Here is a 21,242-nt window from a genome sequence, read left to right as displayed (position 1 = left end):
GCGACGCGTTAAGACGCGTCGCGCGGGGGTGGGTGTACTTCGCGACGACGCACGTGATCGCGTTCTTCCCAAATCGAGATGTGAAAACCGCTTGACTTCGGAATCTTTTGAATTCAGGAACTTGAAGTACTGACCACATATTACGAGCATAGTACTTCATATTAACCTTAGAAGGTAGTTTTTACTGAGACTTGTACCTTCTTCATACACATACAATATACGAACACAGAATATATAGTATTTAGTCATACATCTCACAGCGCTCAACCTTCGACAAGTAACTCAGGCCTCAAGTTCAGACCTCAAGGCCTCACACGCCGGCAACAACGCTTTTCGCAAGGCCCAAATCATCTTGCCATACCAATACGTCCTCCTGGCTGTCGGCCAACACGGCACGCACCACCTCATCCACGTCGAGCACGCACGTCCTGATCGTCGCGACGTCGCAATTGTCGTAGATCCGCGCCGCAGGTTCGAGCCGCTGATGCAGACGCGAGACGCCCTCGTGCAGTTTCCTGTCCGACGAGAGATAAAATGGTCAGGACACAAACCCGGCACTACTACCGGAGGACTTACCCAAGAGAGTCCAAGGCAGACAGCAGAACCTCGAGCTCCCGGTGGTCGACGCTCTTGAGTTTCTCCCTCGTTCCTGCCATCGCCGCGTTCAGGTGGCTCTTCGTGCACTCAAGCGCGAAGTACGCATGCGGCAGCGGGCCGAGGAAGAGCTTGCGGCACAGCGGGCGGGACCACGACTTCTTCCGCGCCTGCTCGCGGAACTGCATGTAGATCCGGTGCCTCGTTTCCTGCAAGGAGTCACGCTTGTTCTGGACGCGTGCCCAGTACTGTTTGAAGGCGTCGGCGATGATGGTGGCTGCAGCGAATTCGCGTTCCGAGAGGGAAGGGGCATCCTCGGCTTCGTCCGCAACGGTTTGCTCAGGCTCGAGGGGTTGCGCCGGAGCTGCGCGCCCCGACTCGCCGTCTACGTCGTTGTTCCGTGCACGCGCTGTACGGCTTTGGTCCCGCGCGGCGGTAGAATCATGGGAACTTGGGGCGGTTGACGAGGGTGTTGTGAGGGAAGTACTGGCTGCGACCTGAGAGTCTGAGGGGAGTGTCTTCGGTTCCAGTCCAAGGGGGTATCCAAATTCCGGAAGGGTGGCTAGGTCTTCAGTACGGCGGAAAGGGATGCGGCGGACGTTCTGGAAATGGTCGATGCGCACTCCTTGTGCAGTGTTCCAGAACTGAACCATCTCGTCGAGGTCGGATCCGGTGGTGGACGCGCGCACAGCCCTTTCGAGGCCGCTCCAAGATGTCGCATACAAGTAGCTGAGTAAGAGCTGTCAGACTAATGACTTCTGTGGTACCGGAGATGGAACTGGTAACGCACGGGGAGACGACGGGACTGAGGACGATGTCACCGAGTCCGATTGCAGCGATAGACGCCATGATTTCTCGCCGCAGGTCCGGAGAACGAGTGTTGTAGCCCCCTGGAGGGTTCAGTGAGTGGTAACGTGTTCAAACAGACGATAACTCCTTACATAGGCACAAGTTCTTGCAGCTGCATTGAAGAGCCGGCGGATGTTAACGTTAACCAGCGTCCCATCGTGCCAAAAGCGATTGCGATCTACTCACATCCTTGCGACCAAGACGTTTCGAGTTTTGTAAGCACCTCGTATGGACAAGTCGGTGTTCTCGAAGAAGAGATGCCAATCTACACGGGAAGAAAGCGTGTTCGAGCATACTGAGAGTCTTGGAATAGGGGAATTGACGTACTGGGGTCGGTCCCGGAGTAAACCTGCTGGAGGAGATCCTTGAAGTGATACGCGTATTCTGTCGCTCGACGCGTCGATTTGCCCCGCAGCATCGGTAGGGCTCTCACCAGTCGAGCCGCCCAGCTCTTCGGCATGGTGACGTCGTGGAGAGACCGCCCATATTGAAGTCGTGTGGCGGCGATCAGAGAGCCGCAAAGCTGGTCCATGAAGTCGCATAGAATGCTAAGATCGATGGGAAGCCGCTGGCCGAGGACGTGACTAGGATGTATGTGGTGAGCACGAGTCGTGTACTAGACGTTACGTGCGACGTACTTGAGGAAGAGAACGCCTCTGTCTAGTGAGTCCCCCTCGGTACTCTGCATTGCGTAAACGAGGTCTCGCACGACATAGGTGTTCCCTCTCCAGAGCGATGGCAGAGATCGGCGCCTCGGGAAGATGCATGGAATGCGGTGTAGGGACCTTGTAGCTGTGCCGTGGTCGAATAGCATGGCTAGGCGAGTGACCCTGATGAGATTGCTGAGAAAGACGTAGAGATTGTCTTCCGAGCCAGGTTGTATGCTGTTGAGCAGGTCCCCGATCCATACGGCGATGATGTGGCGACCTTGCTCTATCTCGGGGACAGCGGTAGCGGTGATCACATGTGGGGCTCCAAGTGTGTAGTGCGGCGGGAACAAGGCTTCATACAAACGCCGGAGCCAAGCTCTGTGTTCAATGCAAGGATAAAATTAGCGTGATATGTTGATCATCGTCGAAGACATACCTCTGCTGCATGAACAACTCGCGGGAAGGTATGTCGGTGGCGTACAGGGTGTGGTATATCATGATATGCAGCACATATATCCGAACAAAGGTGATGTAGTTGTTGGCGCTGTGGCTTTCCGCGGGGGCGTGGTAGTTCGCGCATTGATCGCCACGGGGACAACGTCCACGAGATGTCGCGAAGAGGAAACAGAGTCGGATAGAGCGCAGGTTGTGGAACGTCTCGTTCTGGTCCAACACCCTCTTCCTCAAACGCCTCTTGAGCGCATCCTTGACCAGCCGCTCGAGTTCTCGCCGAAGTATCACGACGCCAAGCCATCCGTTCGCATCCCGCTCGATGCGCGGAGACTCGACGCTAGAGATGAGGGTACTTCCTTGATGGAGGAGACAGTGATCTTCATCGTACGTGGAGAAGGTGAACAGCTTCTTCATCGCCGGGTAGTTGCATGGATCAGGATGGCAAACGAAGTGTCGCATTGTGCCCGCGTAGACCAAAAACGCTTTGAAGCACGAAACAATCCCTGCGGGGGACATTGAATCTAGCTCGAGGGGTACGGAGAAGACCGTGTCAAGGCAAAGGAACAGTGCCGCCTCGTTGTTGGATCGAGCGAAGCTGTGGCGAAGGAGGCGGACGGCGTTCAGGTCGCGCCGTGATATCGCTCGGAATACGGCCATCTACATAGTTATCATGATCTCATGCTCTTCGAAGTGCACTGAGATCTCATACCTCGTCGCGGTCCTCGGCGTCCATAGGCAAGTCCTGGAACATGTCCAACAATTGCAGGAGATCGTCCAAAGAGCCGCGGTCTCGGGCTTCGCCGATTGGTGACTGCGCCAGACTCCCAGTGAAGGACAACGCCGACCACAGTCCATCCAGTACTGTTCCCGCAGCTCGCGAAAGAGCCGCTGGGCTGTGGGTGTCCAGCAGAAAGAGCCTAGTAGCCTCAGAGATGTTCCCCTCCGCCAGTTGGCACTCTGCAGCTTCCGAATATCTGCCAAGTTGCTCGAGAAGGGTTGCGCGAGGTGTCTCGAGACCGTAGCTAGCCATATAGTTCAGTGCTTCGTCCTGCGAGGGAAACAATGTACACGCTTTCCTAGGTGTCGCATGCGGTAAGATAACGTACACAAGATAAACAGCAGCACTTACTCGATCTCGTTCTCCCTCGAAAATTGGAGCTTCGCGACGGAGATGATGGACTCAGCGAGCGAGGTGTCGACCTCTCGATGTTTCTGGACGACGCGGACAGCATCGTCGAACATGCCCGCAGCGCGGTAGTGCTTTGCAGCTTCATCGTAGAACCCTGCATCGTAGAAAGCTTGTGCTGCGGCCCGATCGTTTCCCGCGAGGGCGTAGTATTGTCCGGCGATGCGGCGGTAGCTGCGTTTGTCCTCCACATCTTCCGCCTCTTCAGCGCATTGCAAGAACGCTTGAGCGACGGTAGTGCAGCGCTTGATGGCGGAAGCAGAGTCCCCACTCTCGGTGGCAAGAGCCGCAGAGGACGCCAAAGCGGAGTTGCGCAAGAGGTAGGCATGCGCGATCCGGCGTTCCTTTGGGAGCCCTGCCCGCTCGAACGCCAATTCCGCCTCGGAAAACTGCTGCTTCTGGAACAGGCTCCAAGCGACCTCCGCCCACTCATCCTTGCTGGAGGACACGGCCAGACGTGGCATGGGATCCCAACGGTTACGGTTGTCGATCAGACCGGCGTGCGTCCAAAAGCTCTATCAGGGTGTGAGCGCCGGCGATGTCCGGGATGCCCTTTGTACCTACCCGCATGGGCTCTCCTTTACCCGAACAGTCCATGATCCAGAGATTCATCCGTGCCCGTGTGACGGCCACGTACAGGAATTTGAGCTGGCGTGATGGCTTAAACGGCCGTTCTTCACGAAAACATCAACACTTAAGTGCGCCTCACCTCTCGGCATATCCCGCTATGGCGAACCTCGTTGAAGGCGGGTGCATATCCTCCAGGGACACAGCTTGAAATGAGGCGCCATTGCTGAAACTCTTCGGGAGAATCTTGGAATGGTTGGTACAACAAGATCTGCGCGGCCGCAGCATGTCAAAAATGAACGAAGGATAGAAAACGGGGCATCATACGTCGTCGAATTCGAGCCCCTTGCTCTCAGGGATTGTCCTAGAGGAACACATCATTACTTCAATGAGAGAAAGATTTGCTTACAAAGAAGACTCACAAGATGATGCCTATCTGACCAACTTCACGACGTAGTCTTTCCCTCATTGCTTCATCCCGAACCAGGATACCTAAGCGTCATATCAGCCTTTAGCCTGCGAGGTGCCTGTATACCTAGAGTGCTGCTTACACTGACGTGCACCAAATTCGGCTGTACTACTTTCCCTGATATGCAAAATGCTGTTAGAGAATCACTCAAAAGGTGCCCGAGGCGATCACTCACGAGTCCTCAGATAGAAACTGGGTCAAGTTTGCAGAGTACTCGTCATGGAAAAACATAGGCTTTGGACCGACAGTCATACCCTCCTCCCGGGGCAGGACGTCCACGGAGTCGGGCCAAAATCTCGTCATCAGTTCGACGATAGTAGCCGCGCAGCTGGCGATGCCGGCGTGAGAGCGATAGTTTGTAGTGAGGTTGAATATTTGTGGGCTTGAGGGAGGAGGGCCGTTTGGCGAAGACTGTGACCATTGAAAGCGGCCTCAGTGCACGGCTTACTAGTTATGATGGCAAAAGAACGACTCACATGAGAGAACCGATACAGGAAGGCCTTCAGCTCGCTGAATCTGAACGTGCTACCCGCCGAAATTGTCTGCGCGGTGTCACCAGCCCAGAATATACCACGCGGATTTGGGCATAGGGCACGGAGCACTGCAGGAAGAGGACGATCAGCTAGGCAGAATCCATTGGGCTGACGGCAAATATACCGAAAGTGTCGATGAGAAGGTTGTCCTGGGCCTCGTCAACATACCTTCATAGCACGATCAGTACCAGTTATAGCAAGGAGTGAAGACTTATCTTACAAGTAGTCGACGGGTCGACCGGGGAGGCCCTTCTTCCTCAGAAATTGTACAAGATCGAATGCCCTGGCATGACGTGAGCATACAATTGGAAAGTCGTGAAGGATATGACGCGCCTGTCAGCTGCATCGCGCTGCCAAAGTTGTCGCTTCTTCGTCCGATACAACAAGAAGAGGTCATAGATGGCCTCGCGCTGGCCGTAGTCCGTAATCACGCCAAGGGAGCGACGATTGATGCCGCAGTACGCGTCCTTGCTGAGATAACCAGTGTCCGAGTTGAAAGCTTGTTCGGAGCCCTGGATGACGCCTGAACCGTCACGAATCAACATACGAGCCGATTGCACCAGATATGAAGTACGTGCCTAGAAACTCGCTGAATATTACATCCGGATCTGTGTACGTTGGATCAGCCTTTCGATCGAAGTATGTCACGAAAATCCACTCACTGAGCGGCATCGCACACTTGCCCTTCAGGAAGGGGGCCCAGTATATGTCCACGAATGTCTTGTAGGTGATGATGGTATCACGAAACGCTGTGCTCTTCGACTCGGAGTTGCTGCGTTGAAGCGCCTTCCGGAGAGTGTGCTTCACCTCTCGCTGCTTGTCCGCTTCAGAGAGCATCACATTGAACTCGCTCTCAAGGAGCCGACACAGCTAGACAGGGTTCATCAATTTGTCTGGAACCAACGAAAGGACATTAGAACTGTCTTACGTGTTCGTACGTCAGAAACATCGGGAAATGTCCGTCTTCGAGTGCTCCATATCGTTTTGGGAGATCGGCTTCCCAGTATACTTCTTCGTCGGCATCGACGAGCCGCTGGCGCCTCTGATGCACGGTCCCCCCTTTGGCAGCCATCTCCTTGAGCTCGGTCGGCGTAGAGTTCTCTGTGGAAAATGACTGCTGCAGTTTTCCGTAGTACTCTGCGACCTTGTCCGCGAGAACGCGAGACTGGGTGATGAACAGCTGGCGGGGCTTGGCTACGTCTGTTACTCCCTGCGCCTCCGCGGAGCGCTCTATGCCGAGCATCTTGAACAGGATGGTGGTAGTTTTCCTGATACATAACTGATCAGCGGGCGCAATCATGCTGTAGGATCCGAGCGCGTATTACCCAGTCCCACTTCGCCCTGCGTATAGACCGCGTCAGAGTCTTCCACAACCGCATGCATGCAGTAGTAGTACTGCTCACCGACGACAATGCACGAGTCGGGGTACTCGATGATCTCCCTTTCCGGTTCCCTATTACCAATTAGTCACGCATCCAAACCAGAGGGATGGCTACAAACGTACGATACATTGAAGACGTGTGCAACGTCCTGGTCCGCCAATATGTCTATGAGGCGACGTTTATCTTGCTATTAGTACGAGTTGACTGTTCACACTCACTGTTTAAGAACGCCTACATGCCGCTGTTAGATTGATGAGGACTGTTATAAAGAGTGTACACACCTTAGAAAACGTAACATAACCTTCCAAGCTACCGGTCCGAGGTCAGTAAAACCAGCATGTGAAGCTCGAAGTTCATTGAACGCGTCTTCTTACATGAGCGAACGAAGCTAAGAATGGACGCGGCTTTCGTCAGCCGCTAGTATCAGGATAAATTGGTCGATATACCTCTTCCATATCCGCTTTGGAGAGATCCTTGGCGATATCGTTTAGGTCTTGCGACGGCTCCCGCATCTCCGATTTAGACGCGCTAGAGTCCGAGAATACTAGCGGCAGTACGACGTTGTCGCCCCTTCGGTACGTCGCCCGGTCGCGCTGGGTGCATCTATCGGGGTGTGTAAATAGTGTAGTAATTGTGAACAAGAAAAAGTATGGACTCGCCGCTTCTTGTATTCGGCTTCTTGGTTGGCGGACGATCGACTGACGGCGCTCCAAAACCTAGCATCAAGTTGGGCGTGGGTGTATACACCGAAGATCCGGATTGCTATGAGAGATGACCAGAATATAAACCCCTCAAAAGTCGCTCGTTGTCGCTATCGCCGCAACTAGCTTTACCTTGTTTTCCGAGCTAAGACAAGCGATTAGGGATCAAGAAAATATGAAGATTTGTCTGCATTGTCTGACTTACATCGGACTCAAAGACGGGGGTCCATTGGATTTGATACTATGGATTATCAGCTGTAAGACATCTTTGCGTTATGCATAATGTTGGCTTACCACCAATCTCAGGTCTCGCGACATCTTGGCCTCATACACGGGCACTCCGACATTTAGACCTGTCAGCCTCTTATGATTGTCGTCAGAGAAGTGGCCTTTCGAGAGCTCCCTGTAAACGCTGGTCAACGACGTCGCTGAAGCGCCTCCGAGCCTGACGTACTGGATTTTCTTGACGATGATCTTGAATTTCTTCGCGTCCTCTTTGCGGGCCTTGCGGAGGTCGCGCTGAGCACGGGGGGACGTCAGTATTGGCCATTCTCCGAAGCTCTCGATTCCATCCATGAACAAAGATGCCGTCAGCGGTTGGTCAAGCGGGCGGGCAGGGAGGCTCCCGCGAATGTTGCTTGGGATGGACGGACTCGTGGGCGTCTGGGGGAGGCTGTCCACGGAGACTCCGGCTTCCTCCTCGTTGGCAAGCCAAGGAAGGTATGCGGTGCGAAAGAAAGAGCAATGAGGCTCCTGCCGGAAAGCTTTCAGGTAGAACTGCCGCGATCTCAGTGTCACATAGTGCGGGCTGGGAGTACATGCACCGACCTGCAAAAGTGCGCGTTGCTTATGGAGGATAGCAATTATCATTTCGGCGGCCTCGGCTTGCGTACTGGGTGGTCGAACGCCGTAGGCATAGAAAGGAGCCGCTTCAGCGACAGATGACGATGCAGAAGCCGCCGATGACCTTCGTCTCGCCTGCGCTTTGCGTTTGGCAAGACGCTTCGGGTCGTCGGCGTCGTCGTTCAGGGCACCTTCTGGAAGATTGAGGTCGGAAAGTGCTTGGAGGACGGAGGCAGCACTCTCCACGGACTTCTGATGCGCAATGAACTCTCGCGGTGCCTCGGAGATCCTGACATACGGAAGGAGCGACGATTTGCAAAGACGCGCAAGAAGTTTTCCATGAGCTGAAGAGCCGAAACCGTCCGCGATAGTAGGGAATTCTGCCAAGATAGAGGTCTGTAGAATCTCGAATGCGCGGTCACCGACGCCTGGTGAAGAGAGATATGGTGTTCAGTGCGACAGAGACACTTCAAAGGGCTTACTGACCACACAGAATGAAATCGAGTAAAAATGGAATGACCTCAACCTCTGCCAGTAACTCCTCTGCTGTGGTTGGCGATCCATGGAGGTAACGTTCGAGATCCGAGAATGCGATTTCCACCGCGATGTCGTCTCGCAACAACGTCTTCTCGAACATCGCGACGATCCGAAAAGAACTCCTCGTTCCAAGCAAGCCAGGACCTTTGTGGTTCTTGGGGTAGTTCATGGTGAGATCTATATGATGATTGAGCGAGATTGCTTTCGAGAGGAACCAAGGTAGACGGTGTCAAGAGAACGATGAATATCGCGCCGGTGTATATATACAAACGCTGGAACAAGGGGCATGCGTGAACCCTCGAGGCGTAAGGTTTGCGAACCCCTCAATTTGTGCACGGATCCACAGCAGTGGCAGGTCCCTTGATAGTGTTAGAAGCTATCCACGGAGACGGCGAGATAAATGACGGCAACCTACTACCCTGAACTGGCTAGAGTCTTGTCGCAGCGCGAGCTACTAGTCATTGCTATTAGGAAACAAAGTGACCGCTAGCAGCTATTCTGTCAAAGTAAGGGACTCCAAACTTGACCCGACGGCCAGTCAGTGTGCTGCGGTAGGCCCCATGCGCATTCGATGCCATGGACGTTAATGAATTTGTTCCCAGGCACACCTTCACATGCATGTTCAAGCAACGATTGCCATGCCGTATACGACAATTCTTACATCGCATTGCGATAGAAGCAGCAGAGTATATCCAGGCCGACCAGGAGGAACGTTGAGTACACAGTCATGGTGGCGGAAAGCGTTCCTACTACGCTGAGCGCCCATTCGACGATGATGGTAGCGCCCACTGCCACGTGCTTCGGGAAAATTCCGTGGTGATCGAGATCTCCGCCACCCCAGGATTACATTCGAATTTCGAGTTGGTTGTGAACCGCACTCTCTCTTACGCCTCATCCATCATGACCACCGACATGCATACGGCGGACGCCCCTGCTCACAAGAAGTCCAAGAAATCCAAGTCCAAGGCAGCTCCGGCGGTCACACAGGCCGATGTGCCTATAGATGCTATGGTGGTCGATGTGACCGGTGTGTAACCTCGCCGTAGCAATGACAGAACTGCAGCTGATAGGATCTTCGCTTAGAGGATCCCTCTATATCGGACAAGAAGTCCAAGAAGAAACGCAAACGCGATACTGAGGAGGCGGGCGCGGCAGAGGCAAGCTCCTCGAAGAAGGACAAGAAAAAGCGGAAGAAAGACTCCGAGCCCGCGCAGGGCGAGTCGGAAGAGCCCGCACCCTCCGAAGTGAAGCCCCCGAAGGAGAAGAAGCACAAGAAAGATAAAAAGGACAAGAAGAGCAAGGAGACGGTTGTCTCTGCCGAGCCCGTCGCGTCCTCCTCCACGGCTCCTTCATCGTCGGATGCCGAAGCGTTCCTCAAGAAGCACGAAGTCACTCTTCATGTGCCCGACGGTGTCCCCACGCCCACTCCTATACTCTCCTTCAAGCAATTGGATATCCCGGCGGAGCTTCGTGCAGCCTTCGACGGTTTCAAGGAGCCCACGCCAATTCAAGCCTGCTCATGGCCTCCCGCGCTCGAGGGCAGAGATGTTGTAGGTATCGCCGAGACCGGAAGGTATGTTCATATCCAGTCTGGCCGTGTCCGTTATGCTCATCGTCGGCTGTAGTGGGAAGACACTTGCGTTCGGCCTCCCAGCGCTCGCACGTATCATCCAGAATGCATCGAAAGAACCGAAAAAGCAGAAGGGTACGACCGTATCGGTACTTGTTGTGGCGCCCACTCGTGAGCTCGCTATCCAGACACACGAGACCCTCGAACAGCTCGGCGCGCCATTCGGGATTGCAAGCGTCGCGGTCTTCGGCGGCGTGGACAAGGCGCCGCAAATCAAGACCCTTAAGAATGCGAACAAGGACGGGAGGACGACGAGGATCATCGTCGGAACGCCCGGCCGTCTCCTCGACCTCGTAAACGACGGCGCGTGTGACTTGAGCAGGTAGGCATTACCATGACTTCTCATCAACTGCGGCTAAGCGACGTGTTTAGAGTCTCATATATGGTGCTGGACGAGGCCGACCGCATGCTCGATAAGGGCTTCGAGAACGATATCCGTGCTATCATCGGCCATACGCTGCAGGGCGCAGAACGTCAGACGCTCATGTGTGAGTTTGTTTCATTGAAACAAGTCTTCCCCGTGCTCATGTTGAGATAGTCAGCGCAACATGGCCAGATGCCGTACGTCGGCTAGCTGCCACATTCCAGCGCGACCCCATACGAGTTACAGTTGGGAGCGACGACTTGACCGCAAATAGCAGGGTAGAACAAGGTAGCGTCGATCTCATTTTCCTTATGATATCGACCACTCATATCCCGCAGTGGTTGAGGTTTTCGATGAGCCCAGATCGAAAGAGTGAGTAGCCCAATACCGTCAGATAATGCACGCTCACAATTCTACAGTTCGCGCCTCCTTGGTCACTTGAAGGCGTTGTTGCCGAAGAACAGCAAGGGCAACCCCGAGGACGCGCGGATTCTCATCTTTGCGCTTTACAAGAAGGAAGCAACGCGCGTCGAGGGCATGCTGAAGAGCAAGGGCTTCTCCGTTATGGGCTTGCACGGAGACATGTCGCAGTCCGCACGGATGGACGCGCTTCAACGCTTCAAATCGGGCGCCTCGACGCTGCTTGTCGCGACGGATGTCGCGGCGCGTGGGCTCGATATCCCGAATGTCGCCGCGGTCATCAACTACACGTTCCCGCTCACCATCGAGGACTACATTCACCGAATCGGACGTACAGGTAAGTCTACTGCTCTTGAACCTTCGCAAGATGAATCTTTACACAATCTGCCAGGTCGTGGTGGGAAGTCCGGCAAGTCGATCACCTTCTTCACCGGCGAGAACCACGAGCGTTCGCTCGCGGGCGAGCTCGCACGCGTCCTGCGGGAGAGCGGTTTCGAGGAGGAGGGCTTGAAGAAGTTCCCGATGACGATCAAAAAGAAGGAGCATGGCGCGTACGGCGCGTTCTTCCGCGACGATATCCCCGTGCCCAAGGGACCGACGAAAATCACGTTCTAAACGGGTGTGTTTCATGTCTTAGAGTGGGGAGTTGTGCTATCTATACAGCGGGATAAACATCAGACCTATACCATCGGCAATACGTAGCTGGATATCGATTCATGCTCTCTGGGTTACAAAACGATCGCGCTCAATCCCCGTTCTCGTCTTCCACCGACCTAATCATCCGAGTCACTGTCAAAGTCTGAGTCGGGGTCTGACTCCGACGTCAAACCCAAGACCTGGTCTTCTTCAGCTCCCGATTCCTCGTCCTCGGTTTCCTCTTCCTCTTCCTCGTCCACGTCCATTGCTTCGGGCTCCTCTTCATACTCCTCGTCCCCTCCTTCGTCGCCCTCGAGGTCTTCTCCCCCTTCCTCATCCGAGTTCTGTTCTTCCCCTTCCTCGTTCATCGCTGCCGCACCCATCACTTCTTCGTCCATACTGCCCGTCAGAGGTTGCAGCAAAAATATGAGGATGTCATGGGTAGGGGTGTGTTTTGACGTGTCTGGGGTCTCGTAGTCGTCTTGTTTCGTTCGTTTGCGCTTGGGTGGGGCGCTCTCTTGGGGCAGTTTCTTCAAGTAATATGTTAAGAAGGGGTCTCCCTGCGCCTTCACGACTCCAGCGTCGTGTGGGGGTTGCATTTTACCAAGCTGCAACCAGAGCATCTTGAGGAAACTGACCATGACCAGTTTAGGCTCGAACTCTTTCTGATACACGAGCAAGGCTTCTATTCCAAAGAAGCGGTCCTCGGTTTTCAGCCTCGAGAACAAGCGACTGGTTCGTTTCTGGAAAAGGGTGTCGGCATCGATGGCGGAGAAGAGTTCCACGTATTCTCGGTGCAGCTTCCCAGCTCCGGCCCACCCCTTTTTGCGGGCGTCCGCATCACACCGGCGGTAGACGACGTAGAATATCACCCAACACAACGACTCGAGGTCGTGGATGACGCTACGTCGAATGCGGGCCTTCTTTGAGATAGCCAGCAGCAACTCTGACGCCATGAAGGTCGCAGTTCCCTGCCAATTTATTTGGCGTGAGTCAGCACGTGTGCCTCAGTCAGTTGGATTGGCAATCGCGCACCGTGATCACGTCCCCAGGGCCGCGGACCTTAGGCGGGGCTTTACCTTCCACATATTCGAACCGCAAGTGCCGGCTTTGGTCAGGAGCATCCGAGGCCGTCGGCTTGCGGACTTGACGGCTTCTGTTGGGCATAGGAACCGTCTTGCGGATTGTGGTCAGAACCGTGCCAGGCTGGGGTACCGACGCAAACTCAAAGTCGGTCAAGAAGCCTGAATCCTCAGGGTCATCAACCACGACGAGCCTTCCATCTGCCATCCACTTCGGCAGTGTCCTGATGAGTATGTTGCCCGGGCTGATATCGCGGTGGAGTATTCCGGCTTCATGCAGAGCCTTGTGTCCTACCCCAACCACGCTTGAAGTCAGCGAATTCGTTCCCAGAGCAGAAGCAGATTGCCAACCTTTAAGAACGGAGATGAGAACCAGCGCGAGCTGTTTCGGATCGCGATAGTCGACCAAGGTCTTTCCAAAGTCCATAAGCGTGACTCGATGCAGTCTGATGTTCCCGACTAGCTTCTCAGTCCCGGGAACTTCCATAGGGTGTCTCAGAGCGGCTATCGACAGCGGCTTATGGAGATGGCGAAGGTATACGTCACCGCCGGTGAAGGGCTGAGCAATGCCATCGGGAACCCGACCTCCAAGAGCCGATTTGATCTTGTCGTAGATCTCGGTTTCGCTGGTGCGAGTAGCGGACCTCCATGCACATTTCAGGATGGCTGGAGTTTTGTTGCCGCTAGAGAGGTAGACACTCTGCCACACGGAGGTCCCGCGCCCCAAGAGCGAATGCGACGCGAACAGCGGCTTCCCGAAAGTTCTCCATCTGCGGGTGTCCTGCTCCTGACCCATGGATACTTCAAAGCGAGGGTGCTCCTGGTCGTAGTAGGCGGTGCCATCGATCAACGTGGCGGACGGATCGTGGCCTAAATCTTCCAGAGACATTTCCCAAGTGAAGCGAACAACCGCCTTGACAAACTTGAGGAGGCCGTCATCATTGAGCAAGTTGTACTCCTTAGACAGAACGACGCCGCGGCGATCAAAATACGCGAAGCAGAAGTGTGTCTTCCAAAGGTACATGCCGAGGACGTAGAGCTGGAAGGGGCGACTCGCGAAGATGGCGCGGGCGTAATCGGCACCTTGAGCAAGCGTGGTTTTGACAACGCTTGGCTTATTACGAGGAAAGGGCGCGTCGACAGCCTTCACCTCGAGAAACGCTGGGCACTGCCGCCAGAGAATATCCTCCGGGACATGGTCAATGTCGATCTCGGAGCGGCCATCCTTTGACGGCCGTATCTCAACAAGCGGAAAGTCGGGCTTCAAGGAAAAGATGTCCCCTGTGGTACCATCGTCGGGTTTCAATGGACGTTCGCTGTTGCAGATGAGTTTGCGGTAGTATGGTCTGTCAAGCTTGGTTCGAATGCAGAGACTCTCGATGCATTCGAGTATATTCCGCTGTAATGCAGAGTGTTAGAGGGTTGCGCGGTAGCTTAGTGTGACATTGAAACTTACCAAAGGAGCATACAATTTCAACTCTTGCTTTCGAGGAGCTACGAGAGGCTGTGAACCCTTCTTCGTCGCCCGCGCAGCAAGATGTTTCACATCCTTAAGTGAATCCTTACACGCGTGCTTGACCCGCTTCACCATCTTCTGCATAATCTCGTCGTTGCCTGATAGAAGATTGAGTGCCTTGTTGCTGGAGTGTTCTCGAGGCAGAAAGATCATGTCTTCGACTTCGGGCCTGTTGTAGAGCACGGTATTCTTGAGCTCGAGCAACAACCCTTTGCGGAAGTCAGTGCTGTTGATCTGAACCGCATTGTGGTTGGCGAACTGCGATGCGCCTGCTTTGACCGGGGTTTCTTGGACGTTAGACATTATGTGCTTGGTAGAGAGGAGGTGGGATACGCACTGCTGTTGCTCTCCATGAAGCCGCGGTATTTATATGTTTGTAGGTTGGCGGTGGCCGTCGGAGGCGTCTTAGTGAAGTGTGCCACAACCAGAATAAGTGTAATAGCTTGTCGGGGCGATGAGGCAATAACAGTCATCACACGGGGAGGCGCTTACCTAGACCATACAGCAAATTGAAGAGGCGGCTTCCGTGCCAGTGGCCACTGCTTCCAATGGACAGTGGTAGATGCGGCGTCGCGGGAGACGACCTGTACGTGACCAGAAGGAGTGAGTGTGGATACGCCTCTGGTGCGGCAATTGCCACGGGAGTTCCGGGAGAACTTACCTTGATCAAGGTGGCAGTAGTACGGGGTCAACTTCAAATGACACCGCAGCTACGCCACAACGCCGCCACGAGCGCTTACTGATGCTGTAGTATCTGGATCGCGCCGTCACGATGTGCCTCGCGATGTTCAGAATGCCACATCTAGCCACTATCAACGCCTGAGGCCTGTGAACCAAGGGCGCCCGGCAGCCACCTGGACCGTCTAGACGTCTACATCTGATGAAGATGAAGCATTTCCGCGCCGCACGGTGCATTTCATAGGAGATTGGAATCTATGCGAGAAATCGAAGGGCGCCGGCGCTAGCGATGTGGGCCCCAAGTTCTTGAACTATGTATTCCGAGTCCCCAATCTTCACCGTCCGCGCGCCCAATGTTTCTTGCACATCGGCCGTGCGAAGGTATCATCCTTCAATGCGCCCTCAGTCTCATTGCCTCCGCCGGAACCTGCCACATACGCCACCTAGCTGAGCGTGCCCCGACCCGCCGGTGCGTGAACTACTCCCGAACCCGGCCCCGTCCTCGTCATCGTCTATAGCGGCCACTACGACTAGGATGACGTGTGAGAGCACGGTGCCCGTAGGATGTTTGGCAGGTTCCCACGTCAGGAGGGTGCCTCGTAAGTATTAGTAGTACGTAGTACTTAATCGGGATCCGAGCGGAGAGGTACGTGTAGTCCTGCTTTTCATGCGCGCGTTGTACTTGTCGAGGAGAGTCCATTCGAGAGCGCGGAGGAGAGGTCGGGGCGTTCCTTATACAGCCGCCGCGCCAGACTAGAGCGCCCACTGGAGCCGCGCCGTGACAGAGTCTTTTGCCCGGCGTGCGGTCCACTCGCTTCCAGGCAAGATATTTCGCATCTACCGGCGCGCAGAAGAGCCCCTCGAGCTCCTTGTGGAGCTCCTCAGCCCTCAAGCGGTCAGGGATGAGACGATACGATGGATAGTAGGCTGGAAAAGCAGGGCCAAAGGAGGTTGAGTGATATCCTGCGGATTGAACTGTCGCAAGCCTACCGTGCTCTTGAGGAGCTTTTAAGGCTCTGTAAAGTTTTGTCTCAGCACCGCCTTTGCGTCGTTGATCGTTTTGCAGCAACTCCTGGTGCAACCGCTGTCAACGTACTGGGCTCCAGCGCCGGCCGTGGAGGCGTCGCGTGATTAGAGTCGATGATGGAGTACTGGCGAGCTGGGACGTTTGACTCAGGGTGATTGCCCCATACGTGATATCGGGGCTCGCGAAAAGACCACGTAGATTGCTACTGAACTCGGCCAACTCACCGAAAATATTCGGGCGTGAGTGGAAAGCATTGATCTCCCATTGGACGCGTCGGTAGACGGTGCATATGAAGGTCCAGGAGATCGACTCGAGATCATGACACAATTCATGCACGACGGGTGTTTGGTAGTAGGGCCACTGGCACTTCATGTGCTCCAAGAGCTCTGTTGCTATAGATGGCGTAGTACCCTGCCCATTTACATCACAAATATAGGGATCAGTTGACATAGAGAACGCTTCGTTCAAGTTGGTCGCAAGCACTCACGGGCAATACTGACTTGAAGTACGTATGCTTTGAGATTCGAGTCTCCAGACGGCCTAGTAGGTGCAACAATCCCGACCTCGTACTCTGGTCCAGACGACCGCGGTATACTCCCGGGGCTGGTTGAGGCATCTATTGCCAAGTGCGTAGCTGATTGTCGACGTCTTAGCCAGAGTCCGACTAGCAGCTGCCATAGTGCACGGGCGCACAGTGGTGCTGTTGTGGGCTCTCTTCAAGTTCAGTAGCGCTGAGACGTAATCCGTATTATTCCCACGGGCAAACCCGCATATAACAGTGGCGAGTCTTAGCCATGGGCTCTTCCTCAGTCCCCCACATATCGCGTTGAGGCGTCCATTCTATCCAGCTATCAGCGAACGAAAGAATGCCATCAGTAATGTCATTTCTTAGATTGAGACTTATCCGCCGAGTCTAACTCGCAGTCTTTCAATCCCCCAGATTGATATGGACGGCGTCGACAGGTCGGACATCCTCAGTGCCCGTTTCCCCGACATCCACTCAGTCAAAGCGGCCATACAGCGCGGCCGGATGCTTGCAGATAATTATCTAGTGGTCGTTGTTGAAGTGGACGACGTAATCGTGAAATACGGACGACGCGTGTACAAGTCCGAAGCCCTCGCGATGCAACTCGTGCGCGACGCCACCACTGTTCCTCTGCCGAGCGTTCACGCATATTTCTCCGAGCCCGCCACCGACGCGCAAGAACGCTGTGGATACCTCGTTATGGAGAAGGTCCCCGGGATCCCTCTTGTCGACGCCCTACCGCGACTCGACGAGCCTTCCTGCGACAAGATAGCGTCGCAGCTCCGCGCGTACCTGTCCTCCCTGCGCTCCATCAGCAGTGCGGGAAGGTGGGGAATAGTCGGAAGAAACGGCGTCTTTCATGGCGGGCTCTTCAGATACCTGCATCGCCCGCTCACGGAGGAGCAGTGGGAACACGGCAACTCATGTGTGGCGACTTGCACGAAAGACGTCTTCGAATACTTCGCGAAGGCGTCCGACGACAGGCATGGAGTACGATCGCAGCAAGTCAAGCAGATGGCCCCTAACATCGACTACTCGAGGCCCGCGATGTTCTCCCATGGCGACCTCGTCCCCGAGAATATCATGGTCGACGAGGCGAGTGGCACGATCACGTCGATCATTGACTGGGAGCGAGCCGGGTGGTACCCGTATTTCTGGGACGACAGCCTCGCTTCGATGCGCATGAGTGCTTACCAGAGCTCTCAAATCAAGTCTGAGCGATGGGAGCGTATCCACAACCTGGCGATCAGGAACGAGGCGGATCGACCGGCTGTCAGAGCGTTCTGCACCATCCAATTCCTGGCCATCATGCAAGGCCAAGAAGAACTCACGCGCGCCCGGTCAGGATCGCTCTTCACGTACTGTCGTCTTCTGCGCTCATATCGCAACAGGTGTCACTGTTGTCTCTGAAAGTACTTATCGTCGTAGCGGCGGAAGGTTCCCAGAGTCTTCGGGTATATCATCCGGTGGACACAGGAACGACGATTATTTTGTGTGTCAGTTGAGTCTGTGTTCAATATGTTTAATGGTCAGTACACAAGATTCACTACACGCGGGCAGACTGCAATATATTTGTTATACGAGGAGTTTCCGTATGACTCTCCAGACTCACCGTAGCCCATTCAAGTTGGTATTCCTAATACCAACGCTTCGCATTCGGCGTACTCCCGATCGAGCCGCTACATCACGTCGACCGCACTTCAGCGGCGGCCTCCTTCGCGTCCGCGAAAGCCTTCGACCCCATCCTCAACACTTTGATGACTTCGGCGTGATCCAATCGTTTTGCGTAGTCGCTAGATACCACGTCGGGCGGCTCGGGAAGCGTCGCGGCGGCAGATGGTTGCACAACGCGCACTGGCAGCGTACTACCCAAATACACGGCGAAATGGCTAGACATCGCGCCAGTCGACCTGATGTCCTGCAGCGGCTCGCAGCTGTGCAACAGTCCCCATATGAACGAGATCCAGTCTGAGAATGCGAAGTCCTTCGAGGAGAGGTATGCGACCAGATTCTCGATGCCGGCGTATGTGAGAGTGTATTTTTTCCTAGGCGCACCCTGCAGGATAGGACGTCGACGTACAATGTTGAAGGCGGCTTCGCGTTGCTCAGCGAGACCAATGGCACTCGAGGCGCCGAAGAGCCTCCCATACTCCGCCTGGAAGAGATCATGGTTGAACTCCGGAATACAATGGGTGGTGCCACCAGACTTCTTGGCTAAGGTGATATCGTCGGCAGCGTGTCTGAAGGCGACGTATATGATGACCCAGTAAAATGATTGGAGATCCTGCGATACGGTGCGATGGGTGGGGAAATCGGAGTCGTACATGATGCATTCGAGCATCTCAGTGGCCATGAATGCTGCAGGGGTACGGGGCTGCAGAGTGCGAAGTCGAAGATCAGCTGTGCGCGATTATTCTGTTCAGGGACGAGGTGTAGCAATAAGTACGCACGGTCATCCTAATGTCTGGGACGGGTGATGTGCTCCCAAGACCATTATCACCCCCTACATTGCGGCTGGCTGACGTTGCCACCACGCAATTGAATTCAGCCACATGCACATATGTACTGAGACGTGGAGGGCGTGGCCAACCCTCACCTACTGTGGGAGAAGTCATCTTGGGTTGGCTTGCACGGGGCGCGGAAGCGGCGCTGTCATGGACTTGTGCATACATACGTACACGAGGTGAGCACGAGGAACTGATATTCCGTGCCACCACGACAGAAGGAACGATCAGGCCGCATGGTTGTCTGGAGAGCTTCTATAAGCACGGGTCCATTCATTTGCTCGGCGACGGTCGCGATGATTCTGCCGTTCCTTTGAAAGTACACGGTTAACTCGTCTTATAGTAATGAGCAGTACGCCCAGGGCGAATGCCTTGTCATCTTCTCATACATTGCACACCCGTCAAAACGGTTGATGAATGCTGAAGTATACCCTTTGCAAACGCTAGGCGTGAATATTTGAATGTTCAATAACCGGACCGTAGTTCTATGGCGCTGAGGAAGAAAAAGAATGAGTGGTTCTGGCACTGTACAGCTATGACATGCGGAACCCAATCCAGTCTGACTCACGATGCTCAAAAGTTCCCGTCGGTCATGTCGACTGGGGCCTGCGCGAGCTCCGACCCCTCTTCATCTGAGGCATCCTCTCCGTCCGCCAAAACCTCCAACCCAAGCTCGAACGCTCCGATGCTTTGGGCATGATCCAAACGTTTCGCGTAGTCGCTAGATATCACCTTCGTCCCGGGACCCACCACGGCATCTGGTTTCACCAGGCACGCGTTCACAAACTTGATCAATTTGCTAGGGATCTCGCCGGATGAGAGGATCAGTCGAGGCTCGCACTCTCTCAAGAGCATCCATATCATGCTGATCCAATCCGCGAACGCGGGCTCCTTCGATCTGAGGTATGCGGCCAGATTCCCGATGCCAGCGTATGTCGTTGGGTAGTCCGAGTACCTAGCTTTGCCCGGCGGGCCAGAACGTTCAGCGCTGAAGGCGAGATCGCGTTGCTAGATGAGACCAATGGCGCTAGAGGCGCTGAAGAGCCTGCCAAACTCCCACTCGAAGAAGTCGTGCTCGAACCCTGGAATACCATTCGTGGTGCTCTGGCCAGCTGAGGCAATCTCGTCGACGGTATGTTTGAAGGCGGCGTATATGATGACCCAGTAGAATGATTGGAGATCTTGCGATATGGTGCGTTGAACGAATGAACCCGGGTTCGCGTAGTAGAGGTCTCGCAAGAATCCTGTCGCCCTGGTAGCTCCCTACACAACGCAATTTCATGGATTAGCTTAGTGCTTCCAACTCGGTGTGTGCTCATGACGCACGAAAGTTCTGGCGTTTCGGACCGAAGTCGAATCCCCGGGCAGCTCCTCTTTATCAGACGACCAGCCTACGCTATCGCATGCTGGCGCCGTCACAACACCGTTGGGCGTGTTGGTGTTGTTGTGGCATTCGAGATTCTCTAGGCCGCGGTTTTGATACTGTTGTAGTACGTCTACTTAGTGCCCGAACTAGGCTCACCTACAACGGGAGAGGCCATCTTGGTTGTCCCGGACGGGGCATGGAAGCGGTGCTGGCATATCCGTGTGCACGAGGTGAACACGAGCTTCAAGCACATGGGCGATGGCACGTTACGCACAGAGTTGGCTAACAAGTTACAACGCCTTCGACATGACCTCGTCAAGATCGCCTGGTAATGCTGCGATCTGGAGGTCTGTCAGGATATAGTTCTTGTACATAGGTCACTCTTTACGTACAGTGTTATTGCATCCGGACAGGGGGCGACTGTACGGAACCTTTCGACGGAACCCGTTTATGGCCGCGCTGTCCAGTGTTTTGTCCATTTCACGGTGAGTATTCAGCACTCTCGTGGTCGTAGCGCGGGTACTGGTTGATTGATCGCGTATCGGCAACGGCGCGATAATTTCACGAGCCTGCGCGAGTGTTTCGTGAAAAGAGTTGACCGCACGAGCTGAGCGGACGAGCGGCTCGCGGCTCTGACTCTCGATCGTTACGTCATTTGCGCCTCGCTGTTTCGACGTGCTCTCATGATTCTTCGCCTGCGGCAGCTCGAGGTCTTCAACAAATATGCGA

At 54.7% G+C, this 21,242-nt stretch overlaps 6 protein-coding genes across 6 annotated transcripts; 2 read left to right on the top strand and 4 right to left on the bottom strand.

Annotated features, from left to right (window-relative positions):
• Positions 1-203: 203 nt before the first annotated feature.
• TRAVEDRAFT_160185 (uncharacterized protein) lies at positions 204-8,377 on the bottom strand. The gene is made up of 32 exons (XM_008035180.1): positions 8,213-8,377; positions 7,839-8,161; positions 7,679-7,787; positions 7,586-7,625; positions 7,339-7,445; positions 7,130-7,276; positions 6,806-6,870; positions 6,705-6,754; positions 6,627-6,642; positions 6,230-6,569; positions 5,979-6,171; positions 5,862-5,909; positions 5,605-5,824; positions 5,522-5,557; positions 5,426-5,469; positions 5,245-5,369; positions 4,944-5,179; positions 4,851-4,885; positions 4,722-4,791; positions 4,627-4,663; positions 4,442-4,570; positions 4,297-4,380; positions 3,676-4,247; positions 3,256-3,622; positions 2,530-3,203; positions 2,066-2,471; positions 1,771-2,011; positions 1,630-1,708; positions 1,536-1,555; positions 1,396-1,484; positions 577-1,334; positions 204-515 (listed from the first exon to the last, which is right to left on the bottom strand). Exons 1-32 carry the CDS (start codon positions 8,252-8,254, stop codon positions 311-313), a joined length of 5,907 nt encoding a protein of 1,968 aa, XP_008033371.1. The 5' UTR covers positions 8,255-8,377; the 3' UTR covers positions 204-310.
• A 1,335-nt stretch (positions 8,378-9,712) lies between these two features.
• Positions 9,713-12,081, top strand: TRAVEDRAFT_160183 (DEAD-domain-containing protein). Its single transcript, XM_008035179.1, has 8 exons — positions 9,713-9,791; positions 9,848-10,337; positions 10,390-10,716; positions 10,767-10,882; positions 10,933-11,046; positions 11,097-11,130; positions 11,178-11,515; positions 11,570-12,081. Exons 1-8 carry the CDS (start codon positions 9,773-9,775, stop codon positions 11,791-11,793), a joined length of 1,662 nt encoding a protein of 553 aa, XP_008033370.1. The 5' UTR covers positions 9,713-9,772; the 3' UTR covers positions 11,794-12,081.
• Positions 12,082-12,825: 744 nt separating this feature from the next.
• TRAVEDRAFT_17053 (uncharacterized protein) lies at positions 12,826-14,715 on the bottom strand (the record flags this gene model as incomplete). Its single annotated transcript, XM_008033578.1, has 2 exons — positions 12,826-14,295; positions 14,353-14,715. 2 exons carry the CDS (start codon positions 14,713-14,715, stop codon positions 12,826-12,828), a joined length of 1,833 nt encoding a protein of 610 aa, XP_008031769.1.
• Positions 14,716-17,192: 2,477 nt separating this feature from the next.
• Positions 17,193-17,819, top strand: TRAVEDRAFT_77848 (kinase-like protein; the record flags this gene model as incomplete). The annotated part of the gene is made up of 1 exon (XM_008035178.1): positions 17,193-17,819. A coding segment is annotated over one exon (627 nt), but the record flags the coding sequence as incomplete, so codon positions are not given.
• Positions 17,820-18,327: 508 nt separating this feature from the next.
• TRAVEDRAFT_42665 (uncharacterized protein) lies at positions 18,328-18,996 on the bottom strand (the record flags this gene model as incomplete). Its single annotated transcript, XM_008034104.1, has 1 exon — positions 18,328-18,996. The coding sequence occupies one exon, from the start codon at positions 18,994-18,996 to the stop codon at positions 18,328-18,330; it is 669 nt and encodes a 222-aa protein (XP_008032295.1).
• A 724-nt stretch (positions 18,997-19,720) lies between these two features.
• On the bottom strand, positions 19,721-20,766 carry TRAVEDRAFT_17051 (uncharacterized protein; the record flags this gene model as incomplete). Its single annotated transcript, XM_008033577.1, has 4 exons — positions 19,721-20,106; positions 20,167-20,410; positions 20,474-20,610; positions 20,670-20,766. 4 exons carry the CDS (start codon positions 20,764-20,766, stop codon positions 19,721-19,723), a joined length of 864 nt encoding a protein of 287 aa, XP_008031768.1.
• Positions 20,767-21,242: the final 476 nt, after the last annotated feature.

The sequence above is a fragment of the Trametes versicolor genome (genome assembly GCF_000271585.1).
Source record: "Trametes versicolor FP-101664 SS1 unplaced genomic scaffold TRAVEscaffold_1, whole genome shotgun sequence".
Classification (NCBI taxonomy): domain Eukaryota; kingdom Fungi; phylum Basidiomycota; class Agaricomycetes; order Polyporales; family Polyporaceae; genus Trametes; species Trametes versicolor.
This window is presented reverse-complemented; position numbering and strand designations above follow the sequence as displayed.

Bases quoted from the DNA above. Each gene is read 5' to 3' on its own strand.
- TRAVEDRAFT_160183 (XM_008035179.1), top strand. The intron at 11,047-11,096 runs GTAGCGTCGATC...CATATCCCGCAG, and splicing joins AAATAGCAGGGTAGAACAAG to TGGTTGAGGTTTTCGATGAG. The intron at 11,131-11,177 runs GTGAGTAGCCCA...ACAATTCTACAG, and splicing joins GATGAGCCCAGATCGAAAGA to TTCGCGCCTCCTTGGTCACT.
- TRAVEDRAFT_160185 (XM_008035180.1), bottom strand. From the start codon at position 8,254: ATGATAATTGCTATCCTCCATAAGCAACGCGCACTTTTGCAG. The intron at 7,277-7,338 runs GTCCATACTTTT...AGATGCACCCAG, and splicing joins CCGAATACAAGAAGCGGCGA to CGCGACCGGGCGACGTACCG. The intron at 4,886-4,943 runs GTGAGTGATCGC...TTTGCATATCAG, and splicing joins CAGTTTCTATCTGAGGACTC to GGAAAGTAGTACAGCCGAAT.